The sequence below is a fragment of the Solanum verrucosum genome, unplaced genomic scaffold (genome assembly GCF_900185275.1).
Source record: "Solanum verrucosum unplaced genomic scaffold, falcon-dt-bn FXZP01001196.1, whole genome shotgun sequence".
Taxonomy (NCBI): Eukaryota; Viridiplantae; Streptophyta; class Magnoliopsida; order Solanales; family Solanaceae; genus Solanum; species Solanum verrucosum.
Genome location: NW_026019581.1, coordinates 92,880 through 106,929, shown reverse-complemented (window position 1 = coordinate 106,929; position 14,050 = coordinate 92,880). Strand labels below are relative to the sequence as shown.

At 33.5% G+C, this 14,050-nt stretch overlaps 1 protein-coding gene across 1 annotated transcript; it reads right to left on the bottom strand.

Annotated features, from left to right (window-relative positions):
• Positions 1-7,070: 7,070 nt before the first annotated feature.
• On the bottom strand, positions 7,071-12,819 carry LOC125820193 (putative late blight resistance protein homolog R1A-3). Its single transcript, XM_049499658.1, has 3 exons — positions 12,769-12,819; positions 11,236-12,427; positions 7,071-9,640 (listed from the first exon to the last, which is right to left on the bottom strand). Exons 1-3 carry the CDS (start codon positions 12,817-12,819, stop codon positions 7,071-7,073), a joined length of 3,813 nt encoding a protein of 1,270 aa, XP_049355615.1.
• Between the last annotated feature and the right edge of the window lie 1,231 nt (positions 12,820-14,050).

Sequence of the window (14,050 nt, the reverse complement as noted above, 5' to 3'; positions counted from 1 at the left end):
ATAAATATTTGTTTTTAAAAAAATCTCAGAACCTTTCTTCTTCAGTCCACCCCACCCCCACCCCTTCTCTCTTCTTCTTCAGCCCCACCCCATCCTCTTTCTCTTCTTCTTCACCCCCCCCCCCCTCCCACCCCTTTTCTATTCTTTTTCTTTGACGTACACCCCATCACCATAATCATCAAATATAAAATTAAAAAAAGCTTTTGCAAGAAAATATATCATTCAACATTTTCATAAATTTAAGATCTATTGCTTGAATATATATATATATATATATCCCAACTTGAAGATTTCTTGATTTTTTCTATCAAATCAAAAAGCATGTGCAAGAGCTAATTACAATCTATCATATTTTTTGAGTGTGAACTGTGAAGAAAGATGAAAATGATGGTCTTTTTTATTTTTGGGGTGAGGCGTAGAGGGTGGGTGGGTATGAAGAAGGCATAATACATAAATGTGTCATTTAACTTGGTCTCATTTTACGTTCGTCCTTCAACTTTGGGTATGCACAAGTAGGCCCTTAAACTTGTATAAAGTTGAACAAGTAGACACATGAGTACTACATGGCATAATACACGTAGGACACCACGTAGGATAAAAAATGACATGTAGGATGTCATGTATGACATGTGTGTCTACAGAGGCGGATCTAAGATTTGGAGGTCCTGGGTGCCGCATTGTGCAAGTAAGAAAAGCGGGTCGGTTGCTTTTATTGTGGGTTACAATCGAGTTATTTATCTTTTTCGATTTTCATAAACAATTCGATTAAACATGCATGTTAGTAATATTTTATTTTAGATATTATGAGATTAGAGCTAACTAAACAATTCAATTTTTGTTTTTTTTTAGGAATTAGTGGCCTTAATCGCTGAAACTTTGAGGTAAAAAAGAGATTTTTCACACTAAAATTTGAGCTTGTATAAACTATCTAATGGTGTTAACTTAATATATTTAGGGAAAATACATAAAAACCCCCCTGAACTTGGCACGAAAACTTACTTTAGTACTTAAACTACACGGGTGTTTGTTTATATACCCCCCTTAACATCTTTTAAGTGATTTTTTTCAACCCTCCCATCACCAGCCCAGTTGAAGGCTGAGTGTTGTTGAGTCACACGTGTTTTCATTGGTCCACGTGTACATTAACAAAATTCCTAATTAATTGCTTAAATCTCCATAATAATTATTTTTTAAAATATTGAGCCAAAAATTAAACCCATCAATGAATTTGCTCCTCAATATACAAACTATAATTCAAATTTCAATTGCATTTTCAGTTTAGTTATACGATACCACCTTCCTCAAAAATTTAAAAAAATATTTGCATAAAGATGAAAAAAATCTACGAATTTTTTTAATGGAAGTCAACTTCATTCTGATAACGCTTTAAATTGATAGATCTAATAATCTTCTTTGATGTCAAAAATGGTGGGTGAATCAAACACCAAAAAATTTGTAAAAAAAGAAAGAAACGATTAAAAATAGAAAAGAAAAGAAAAAGAAGAAATGTGGAAGAAGTTATATTTAGAAGTAAATGTTTACTTGAACTAAATGAAAAGAATAAAAAAGAGAAAGAGTTATGAGAAGAGAAAGAAAAATGAAGAAGAAGATGCAGAAAAAAACAAAAATGGAAAAAAAAAATGAAGAAGAAGATGCAGAAAAAGAAATATAGAGAGAGAAAAGTTAATTCAAAATAAAATATTTAAAAATTAGTAAAATAAGTTATTAAGTATGTTATCCAATAAAAAGATGACATGTGTCAGTTTTTTGGTGTCTTTTCCTTTCTCATGCGCTGTGAAAAGTTGGTGATACAAATTTTGCCACGTCACTCTTTAAGGGGTAATTAAATTCAATTCAATTCAAATTAAATTAGGGGAGGTATATAAACACCCGTGTAGTTTAAGTACTAAAGTAAATTTCCGTGCCAAGTTCAGGGGGGATTTTATGTCTTTTCCCATATATTTATATTCCATTAACTTTATGTGTTGTTGCAAATATATAACAAAGAGAATGCAAATTTTAGTTTCAATCTAGTCATCCTACTTAACAAGAATGTTGGTGAAGATCGAAAGAACCTTCAAATTAAAAGATCTCTAATAATAATATTCATCATTTTTAAAACTTGATTTTTTTAAAAACTACTATTTAAATATATTCTTAATGATATTTATGTCACGTTCATAATTCAGTACTCATTAATTGATAAAGAATAAACACGCGACACTCATATCAAGAGATTAATAATTAGTGAAAAAGAAAGTAAAAGAACTTAAGAATTAATTATGGTGAATAGGATTCAATTTGAATTAATAAAAAATACTAGTAAATAAATAAGAATGAATGGAAGGGAGAAAAATAAAACCTTCACACATTAATAAAAATGACAAAAAAGAAAAAAAAAAATCTTTCAAAAATTAATAAAAATGACAAAAAAGAAAAAAGAAAAAAACAGAAAGAAAGAAAAAAGCTTTCAAAAATTAATGCTGCAGACGAGGTTCGAAACCTGCGCGCTGCCCGTGAAGCAAATTGCCTGGTTTGCCAATTGGACTGTTCACCATATTGTTTAGTGGGTGGCAAAGAAAATATATATTAATTTTCTTATATATATATATATATATATGTATAAAGTTTTTTCCGAGATCAGCGGGTGTCGTGGCACCCCCACAGGTACCCATAGATCCGCCCATGTGTGTCTATTTGTTCAACCTTATACAAATTTAAATGTCTACTTGTGCACACCAAAAGTTGAAGGGCATAAATGTGATTTGAAGCCAAGTTAAAAGACATATTTATGTATTATGCCAATGAAGAATGAAGTAGGAGGGGGGGGAGGGGGGGGAGAGAGAAAATTGCATTTTTTATTTTTTAATATTATTTATTTTAAAATTTAATTTTTGATGTGTCATTGGAAAAATAATAATAATAATGACCTGTCATTAAAAAATGACGTGGTATTTTATGTGTAAAATGAGTGTATTACACGCACACATATCAGATGAGAAAGAGGTTTAAAATATTGTGTTTGAATGAGTTTGAGGGTCCATTTGGTAAAGTCATAAGTACAAGGGTCTAACTTACAAACAGAGTCAAGTACAAGGGTCTCCAGGTCATTCCGCCTTAATTTAATTTTAAAAGTTAATGAAAAAATATATTTTTATCCCCAATTTTTTTTTTTGTTTTTTGTTTTTTAGCAGTTGTCATTTGAGGAAGAAAGAAGAAGAATCAACAATCTTATTGATGATTTTGTGAATCGCTTGAAGAAAATACAGAATGAAGAAGAAGAATTCATTGTTTCAAAATTGGATGACGTTGAAAAGCTAACAACGGATTTGAGATTCCTAAGAACATTTGTCCTGTTTGGGGATTCGAGTTTGGATGACTTTTATGACAAGATGTCCCTGAATATTTTGATGTTCGAAAGTCTGGCTGGGTCAGTTTTCAATGAAGATGTTGGTTTATTATATATATGTATATGTATCAATGATTGTATTTGTATATCCACTAGAGAATTGTAAAGGAACATTTTTCCGATTTGTGTTACATATATCACATTTACATAATTTGATATACAAGTACAATAAAACTTAAGTTCTAATTAAGGCTATCTTGAGTTTATATGGCTAAAACAACGAGAGAAAAATGACACAAGGTTAAATTGGTCAATAGCTCACTATACCATGTTCTTACAATTTTATATTTATATTTAATTTTTTGAAATAGTCAAATTTTTTTCTATTCAGTTTAAGTGATAATAAGAATTGATTTCTTCATAAATCCCACTTTCTAATAGTTATTTCTATCAAGAAATTTTTAATAAAAATTGGCCACGTTCCTAAGAAGGATCTCTCCATTAGTCAACTAAACAAACAATGGATCTGCAAATAAAATAAAGGATCCATTTAGTAATAAAAAATATTTATTTATTTTGAAATAATATTTTTATTTTATTTAAATATTAATGTAAATCTATGATGAAACGCCTCCTCAATTAACCTGGAAATGTCAACTGACAAATGCTTAATTCACTTGCAAATTTATTTAAATTATTATTTTTTAATTTTTTTTAGTATGTCACTAGGATTTGATCGACTTATCATTAGTTATTTTTAAAACTAGTTATTGGGTGTTAAGCGAGTTGCCATTAATTTTTATTTTTTTTTGTTCAAGGGATTCACAGAGAAAAGAATCTAAATACTTGCCTGCGAGTTGCCATTAATTTTTATTTTTTTTTGTTCAAGGGATTCACAAAGAAAAGAATCTAAATACTTGCCTTTTTAATAATCCCGCCAACATTTTGAAAGATTTTCTGATTAATTAGGTCAAAGAATCATGTGGATTTTATTTTATTTTTCCTGAAAAAGTAAAAAAAAATTCTCTTCTAAATAGTGTTGAGCTAAAAGATACAAGCTGATATAACCAGAGTTAGTTAACTATGGTTAACAATAATAACATACTCAATGAAATTGTTACACTCACTCAGGGAACTCTGTCTGTATCTTATTACTTTTCTAGGATGAGAAATCTCTGGGATGAGTTTGATGTAGTGCCGGCAAAATGAGCCCATATTTTGATAACCCGCCCAATCCGCCCATATTTTAATGGGTTGGGTGAGTGACTTTTTACATGGGTAAAATATGGGTTGATACCCATATTCAATCCATAAAAATATGGGTAGAATATGGGTAAACTATGGGTAAAATATGGATTAGTCAAATGAGTTAAGCTTCTAACTTTTATTCACTCAAAATTCATTATATCACTAAAAAAAATGTTCTTCTATAGAACTAATTATTTTTCTCTATACTTGAAAAGATGAAGTCTTTTGCCCTCCAAAAATATATATTTTAAGTGTACATTTCTTTTGTTAATTATAATTATATTTTTTATTTGTTTAACTTTATATTGGATAATAAATAATAGTGTAAAATAAGCAAATCATGTATTAATATTGACATTGCTTAAAGTGCATTAAGCATGTATTTAGTCCTAAAATGCAACTATTCATTTACTTTGAAATTAAAAATAGTTTCCCCTTGTTATTACATAAATTTTTTATTTTATTTTTTTGACTTTGATGATACAATAAAACTAAATGAAGCTTTTTCAACATTTTTCATCTAAAAAAGGAGTAAAATATTTTCTCCATGTTGAATTTTTAAGTAGAGTACTATTTACTCATGAAAATATGAGTAAATATGGATAAACTAGTATTTTACCCAACCCATTTGTTATCCAATTCATTTTTACCCATGTCAAATATGGGCGGGTTGAATTATGACCCATTTTATGTTGACCTATTTTCAACCCGCCCAAATTTGACCCAATTCGTTAATTTCAATTGTTCATGTGATAATGCTTAAGACCATGGGATTAAGCGACATTTTGGTATATTCTACACATTTTTAGTTAAAAACTTCAAAATTTTAAAATCTTTTTTACTTTCTTGAACTCTTCGTCAAGTCAAAATCAGACAAATAAATTGAAACCAGACTATGACATTATACCAGGTTTACCCTATATTTGTGTATAAGCATGCACCTTTTATATACTAGTATTACACAAGATTGACACATTATGTATAGTACTATAATTTTCTATGATATTGCATATATTAAGTTACATGGTATAATTTTTGTTGTAGTAGGTTGGATTAATAAAATGGTTATAATGGGTTTGGCTTGAAAAAACATTGCCAAGTCAAGTAAGGTGGACAAAAATATCATCTAGTAAACTGCTAATGATCTTTGAAAGGACCATAAAACTGTTTTAACAATAGAGTGATGTACTGATGTCCTAATTTATTAAATAAAAGACTACATTTAACAAAAAAAAAAACCAAAGAGTAAGTGGATATTATCCCAACATCAACTATAACATTGTAGACAAAATAAAAAAGTAAATGAGAAAGAAGAGTGCTCAATCATGCCAAAAGATATAGCTGATAGCAAAAACATAATTTTATTTCTTAACTAACTCCACCAAGCAAGGGCCACTCCAGCCTCTCGTGGCCTTGCCATAAGCAGGATGTTGGCATTGCCCAATAATCTCCTTCGATCTCTAAACCAAGTTCAAATCAGCTACTATATCACCCCGCCTTGCGTACCGTCTCACTGTCCTACTAGCAATCTGCATTGTCTAAATTTCCAAGGCTTTACTGCAAATAAAGGGATAATACATATATTTGACCTTAAACTTGGCTTCAAATTTTAACTTTGACCTCCAATTTTCATAGTGCACAAACAAGCACTTTAACTATCCAACCTTTTAATAAATAAACACGCGATTTTTGGAGCCAAGAGCGTGAAGTGCAACGCGGCCACGTGTATTAGTGAGCCACTCAATGGCTGCCAACTAATTAAACACTTTACACGTCCATTTTAGAACTAAAAATAAAATAAAATTAATTAAGGGTAGAGTTGTCATTTCAGCATTTTTTTCACTGTTGTGTGCCTAAAAATTACTTCTCACTCGCGCAAAATGCGTGCACGTCATGCATTTTGCCAGGTAAGACACGCGTGTTTATTTATTAAAAGGTTGGATAGTTAAAGTGTTTATTTGTGCACTTTGAAAGTTGGAGGTCAAAGTTAAAATTTGAAGCCAAGTTTAAGGTCCAATATATGTATTATGCCGCAAATAAAACAAATTACTAATGAGGGGCGAAGCAATACACAGTTTACATGAAAGAAAACACTCAAAATATTAATTTAAAACATCTCCAGAACCACAAAATGAGAAAAACTAGTAATCAGATGAACTGAGACTGCAAATGCATTAATACTCACATCTATGCCATGTAGACACCACAAATGATGCAACATAGAAAACACGTGTCTACTTGTTCAATCAAAGTTGGAGGGCATAGATGCCAATTGAGGCCCTTTTTCTATTTCAGAAAACAGAGGCTACGACAGGCTTGTATTGCCATCCAACAGAAAGTGCTTATACCGTTTAGTTAAAATTGAACTCAAAGATGTATACATGATGATGATATGAAAACAAACACATGATTAAATAAATTAAATGAACTAGGCAGGGGTGAAGATGTATGAAATTAATTACGTAAAAATGCACTATGATATATGGACATGAAGTCTGTCCTCTCCTGTGTAAGCTGCCACATCTTTCTTAATTTCCATGGCTGAATCTCCAACCTCACGCTTACTTTGAACCACTTGAATAGACTTTAAAGTGTCCATATCCCCAAATACAGAAGGGATCTCTGTAAGCATATAACAACGTTCTAGTATTAATTCCTCAAGCTTGGGAAAAGTTTCCTTATCAGCTTCCCATTCTGAAAGATTGACCATTCGCAATGTCAAAGTCTTAAGACTTTGATACATGTCCTCACTTGCATCCCACTTATACTCCAAGAAATCAGAAGCGGCAATCTCCCGAATTATAAGCTGAGGCAATTCCGTGATTGCTGACAACAAAGCAGTTGTCAGGGAAAAACCAAGCAACCGTAACTCTTTCAAGCTGCTAGGGAAGTGATATTCATTGGGATAAACATAACCTTTCCATGGGTATTCTACAATGAGTGATTCAAGTTTGTTAAGGACATCAAACTTGGGAAACCAATCGCCATGTGTAGGAGGATCCTCGGGTATCCTGATGGTGCACTCAAGGTGTTGAAGATTTGGGAACTTCTTCAGAGCATCATTCGTGCCTTCAGAATATGAGATATCAACATGGGATAAAGTTGTCAGCTTTGAATTCTCACCTTCCAATATTCTACATGGATCCGCGTCCTCTTTAAAGAAAGAACTCTGGTCAATGCTCACATGTTTCAGCTTTGACAGTTTCAATATTCTGGGCAGTAATACCATGGTGGAATATTGCGTATTGATCAACAGAGTTTCCAGATTCTGGAGGTTCAACCACGGCACTGGGATAGCTTTTATATATAGAATCCAAATGCTTAAGAACCTCAAATGAAATAGGGAGCCTATTTCTTCCATTAAAGGATCGGCAAGAGGAATGCCATCCAGTTGCAACACTCTAACAAGTCTCAAGTGTCTTGTGTGACTGATATACCTCGAGTCATCATGATAACCGCTCACTGTCAAAGATATGAGATGCTTACTACCAAATGAACATTTATTAAAATTTAACAAAACACATCTTTTGTGGAGTTGGCTGTAGTCGTCAGTATGAACGGCTAGACGACGGTGTAGGTAATCAGAAGCATGAAGTGGATCACCTGAATTGATTAACTTGAAAAGTTTTTCCTTTTTCGCTTTTACTAAACAAAAATCGTGCACAACATCATGCACATAGCAAACCTTGATCTTTTTAGAGATCCAACTACTCCCGGTGGTGATATGATCCATCATTATCAGACTACTGGAAATTAAAGCATCCAAGTAACTTTGAATTACTTCCTCTAAACTATCATGATCCACCAACCCTTCGGCCAGCCACAACCGCATCAATGGAGAGACTGGGGTTCGTTCGCTCTTTTGAGATCTTGCAAAGTAAAGCAGCAACGGCTTCAGGTGGCATGGTAAATGGTCATAACTTAATTGCATAACCTTCATCATCTGCAAATTGATGTTGGTAGAAATAAAGGAATCCAGATTATGTTGAATCTTAAGCCACAAATCCTTTTCCTTTTTCTTTCCTCTAACAATTACTCCAGCAATCAAAACAATAGCCAAAGGAAGCCCTTGACATTTCTCAACTATTTGGTGTCCAACTTCTGACAGTTCAGCAGGGAAGCTTCCTTCATCTCCAAATACCTTTTTTACAAATAAATCCCAACTTTTTTCAGGTGTTAAAAGTTGAAGGTGGAGAGGATCACTATGGCATTTGACTTGCAAACCTACCTTACTACTTCGGCTAGTTAAGATAATTCTATTTCCTCTCTTAACCTTTGGAAAACATGCTATTAACATCTCCCCTGTTGCAGTATCCCACACATCATCCAAAACGATGAGGTACCTTTTATCAAGCAGTGCTCTTCGTAGTTTATCAGCAGGGTCATCCTCACTTTCGTTTCCTCCAGAGACATGAGGAACTTGCTGAAGAATCTCCTGCAATACCTTTGACTTGTTATACTTTTGGGAAACAGTGCACTTAGCACGAACATTGAAATGACTAGCAACTAATGTATTGTTATACACTTTATTGGCAAGAGTAGTTTTACCGAGTCCTGGCATTCCGACAATGGAAATGACATCAAGCTCGGATTCATATTCATCAAGGAGCTGGCCAATGATCCAGGCTTCGTCTTCCTCATGACCTACTGTTTCCTCAACAAAAGATGATGAGGTTGACTCAATTGGCTCGTCGGAAGACTTTGCATCAAGGGGGTCATCCCCATTCTTATCCTCCAGCTGTAAACCGGTGACTTGTGCCACAATAAGCTTGATCTTATCAGTGACATTCGGAAGTGAGAAGATTAAATGCGAGAGAGCTTTATCTCTGACAAGAATGGAATTGATGACATGCTCTGCCTCATATGCCACATCTAAAGCATGCAACCAACAATCTTTAACTACTCCACTAGTACTGTCATCCAACGTTTTCCTGACTTTCCCGAAAGATGATGTTAGGAATTCAAGGCTTTGTTTTACCATCCCAATTTCTTTCTTTATCAGAGTAACTGAATAGACATTGGAAATGAGCAAATCATTTAAATGTCTGAGTAGAAGATTCATGAAGAGGAAACCATCATCCATAGGAAAACGAAGTTGAGATGACTCCGGGGCTTTTAAAAAAATCTGTCTGATATCTCCCTTCATTTGTTCAATTTCTTGAAAAAAGTCTGGAGCTGAAAAGTCCGCTTCATTGATATTATACTCAGAGCTCTCCTCCAACAGAATAGATATCTTCCTTGTAAGTAGTCCAACATGTGCCAACATATCATTCAATTTGTCATGATGGATAAATCGCTTTGGTATATCAGTGAGAAAGATCAATAGGAACTCCATCATGACATAAATGCTTTGAGTTGGAGCGTAATTTACAGCTACTGCACCTTCCATGCGTCGTTGGAGATGAACGAGATAATTTTGAAGAATCCTTGGAGATGCTTTTAGGATTTGCTTAACAAATCCTTCTAGTTCAGTTGACCTTGATTCTTTGATGAGCTTAGAAGTAGAAATGTATAGAACCTCCAGCTTGAGAGGGATTATGTCGATGAGTAGAGAAGTGATCTTGGAAGAGCATTGAGAGACGGCATACTCATCGTCATAGTGTTTATTATTTCCAGTCCAAAGATCAAAACAGAATTGTGTTACTCTATCAACTGTCATTTGATACGGAGCATAGAAAAATTCTGTTGTTGTACTTTTGTTGCATTCCAACTCATTGAAATCTCTGAGATGTGTGCATACTTGCCGAAGAATCTTGTATTCACTCATGAGGGGTAGAAGCAAATCAGAACGATACTTTGGTAGATCATGGAGGTGCTTGAGGAGGCTGTCCCTATATTCAAACATAAGATAATTCTATTTCCTCTCTTAACCTTTGGAAAACATGCTATTAACATCTCCCCTGTTGCAGTATCCCACACATCATCCAAAACGATGAGGTACCTTTTATCAAGCAGTGCTCTTCGTAGTTTATCAGCAGGGTCATCCTCACTTTCGTTTCCTCCAGAGACATGAGGAACTTGCTGAAGAATCTCCTGCAATACCTTTGACTTGTTATACTTTTGGGAAACAGTGCACTTAGCACGAACATTGAAATGACTAGCAACTAATGTATTGTTATACACTTTATTGGCAAGAGTAGTTTTACCGAGTCCTGGCATTCCGACAATGGAAATGACATCAAGCTCGGATTCATGTTCATCAAGGAGCTGGCCAATGATCCGGGCTTCATCTTCCTCATGACCTACTGTTACCTCAACAAAAGATGATGAGGTTAACTCAATTGGCTCGTTGGAAGACTTTGCATCAAGGGGTTCATCCCCATTCTTATCCTCCAGCTGTAAACCGGTGACTTGTGCCACAATAAGCTTGATCTTATCAGTGACATTCAGAAGTGGGAAGATTAAATGCGAGAGAGCTTTATCTCTGACAAGAATGGAATTAATGACATGTTCTGCCTCATATGCCACCTCTAAAGCATGCAACCAACAATCTTTAACTACTCCACTAGTGTCATCCAACGTTTTCGTGACTTTCCCGAAAGATGATGTTAGGAATTCAAGGCTTTCTTTCACCATCCCAATTTCTTTCTTTATCAGAGTAACTTAATAGACATTGGAAATGAGCAAATCATTTAAATGTCTGAGTAGAAGATTCATGAAGAGGAAACCATCATCCATAGGAAAACGAAGTTGAGATGACTCAGGGGCTTTTAAAAATATCTGTCTGATATCTCCCTTCATTTGTTCAATTTCTTGCAAAAAGTCTGGAGCTGAAAAGTCCGCTTCGTTGATATATTTCTCAGAGATCTCCTCCAACAGCTTGCTCACCAGAATAGATATTTTTCTTGTAAGCACTCCAGCATGTGCCAACATATCGTTCAATTTTTCACGATGGATAAACCGCTTTGGTATATCAGTGAGAAAGATCAATAGGAACTCCATCATGACATAAATGCTTTGAGTTGGAGCGTAATTTACAGCTACTGCACCTTCCATGCGTCGTTGGAGATGAATGAGATAATTTTGAAGGATCCTTGGAGATGCTTTTACGATTTGCTTAATAAATCCTTCTAGTTGAGTTGACCTTGATTCTTTGATGAGCTTAGAAGTAGAAATGTATAGAACCTCCAGCTCGAGAGGGATTATGTCGATGAGTAGAGAAGTGATCTTGGAAGAGCATTGAGAGACGTCATAATCATCGCCATATTTAGTATATTCTTTATACTTTCCAGTCCAAAGATCTAAACAGAATTGTGTTATTCTCTGAACTGTCATTTGGTACCGAGGATAGAGATATTCAGTACTTGTTCTGTTGGCCGTGAGGATAGGATAAAAATCCATCAGATGTCTGCATACTTGCCGAAGAATCTTGTAGTCACTCATCAGGGGAAGAAGGAATTTAGCACAGTACTTCGGTAGATCATGGAGGTGTCTGAAGAGATATTCAAACATTTTTTCAATCTCTGTCATCATCCCTATATTCTTCAAACTCAAATAACTCGTCATTTCATCCACCAAGAAATGCGTAAGACGAACCATGTTGTATTTGGTCATACTTTTACTCTGTATAAATTCATCTTCATAGAAAAGTGACCAAGCCAGTTCTTCGAACATGAAAATATTCAGCGACATCTTGTCATAAAAGTCATCCAAACTCGAATCCCCAAACAGGACAAATGTTCTTAGGAATCTCAAATCCATTCTTAGCTTTTCAACGATATCCAATTTTGAAGCAATGAATTCTTCTTCTTCATTCTGTATTTTCTTCAAGCGATTCAAGAAATCATCAATAAGATTCCTGATTCTCCGTCTTTCTTCCTCAAATGGCAGCTGCTAAAAAACAGAAAAAAACATCACTTACTAGACTAACATTTTAGCCCAAGATAATTCGAAAAATCTTCTGCTAGCCCAAGATCATTAACTAGGATCGGAAGATTCAACTAAAGAAAAAGAAGCTAGAAAGGAGGAGTATGGAAAGGAAATTTTTTATAGAAGAAAACTTATTGAATTACTTTGTCTTGAGTTTTGGTTGTTATGATTTTGACTATGTTAGTTGCTTCTATTGATTTGATCTGTACATTATTGTTTCATTCCGCTATTTCATATGTACTTACGTCCCTTTTGTTGGGGGCGCTGCATATCTTTTTATTGATGCAGAGGTATGTAGATACGTGATCAGGCCGCTTGTTAGTTTCCATATCTTCTGCTATTAGTGAACCCATCGCTGCTTCTAGGACTTAGTCTACATATTTTAGGAAGTTTTGTTTCTTGTCCCGATTGACACTATTCAGTTATGTTTCGAGGCTTCATAGACAGATGAATAGTTATGTTATGTTTGGACCTTAATAATATTGTTACAAAATATTTAAAACTAATAATTGCTAGAAAAATTGATAGACATACTGATGACTTGCTTGTTCCTGATTCTCCTGTTTCCATTTATGCCGAATTTAATCTCCAACCTTCAACCAGCCTTCAATGAATCATGTGCATATTTAATAAGGATAAATATGTTCTCTAATATTTTTAATCAATCAAATATGAAAAAATTGAAAAAAACAGTTTATAGTGGAAAGAAGAAAAAAGGATCAGAGGACGATCTTGATGCCTGGAAATAAATTCTTTCAACTTCTATGTATTGAAGCATACTAATCAACAAGAGAGAGTTGCTCGTATCATTATGTATATCCAACATAGTCAAAACTATAAACATTTTTCTAGTTCTTATAATTATGTATATAATCCACAAATAAACAAAAAAATAAAAACAAAAAGGAGATATTACTCTACTTAATTCCTTTGAGTCCAAATATATCTATCAAATCACTAAAATACATGTAAAATGAAATAAGAAAGTAAACTAGAGAAATATTACAGTACCTTTTTTCTTTACTTCCAAGCTAATCTCTATTCTGCTCAAATGTTTCTGAGAATAAAACTTAAAAAGCTAATAAAAGCCAGTTGATATTTTATGGCTTATCATATTTTATGAAGACTAATGGAATTAAGGTCTCGTATTATAAAACTCCCTCTCCGTCCCCTTTTAGTTGTCATGTTGCGTTTTTCGAAAGTCAATTTGATTAATTTTCAAAGTTAAATTAGATTACATTAATTCGATATTTTAAACTAAAAATTTTGATATTCAAAACTATATGAAAAGTACTATAAATTGTAATTTTTTGCATATCAATATGATGAAAAAATACATTTTAAAATGTCCGTCAAAGTTCTTATCGTTTTAACTCTAAAAACGAAAACTATGACAATTCCCCCAATACAATGTGCTATTTCATCAGTATTTATTAAAGATGAATTATGTTAAGATTCCATTAATTTTATCATTTTAAATATCAAATAACCAAAAATAAAATAATGATATCAACAGCTTGATGAAGTTAACAATTGCATTATATTAGAGTACGAATTATTCATCGATTTACGCAACCATTTAAT

Bases quoted from the DNA above. Each gene is read 5' to 3' on its own strand.
- LOC125820193 (XM_049499658.1), bottom strand. From the start codon at position 12,819: ATGGGTTCACTAATAGCAGAAGATATGGAAACTAACAAGCGGCCTGAT. The intron at 12,428-12,768 runs GTATCTACATAC...GTTTTTTAGCAG, and splicing joins CTAACAAGCGGCCTGATCAC to CTGCCATTTGAGGAAGAAAG. The intron at 9,641-11,235 runs ATTTAAATGATT...TTCTACTCAGAC, and splicing joins CATGAATCTTCTACTCAGAC to ATTTAAATGATTTGCTCATT.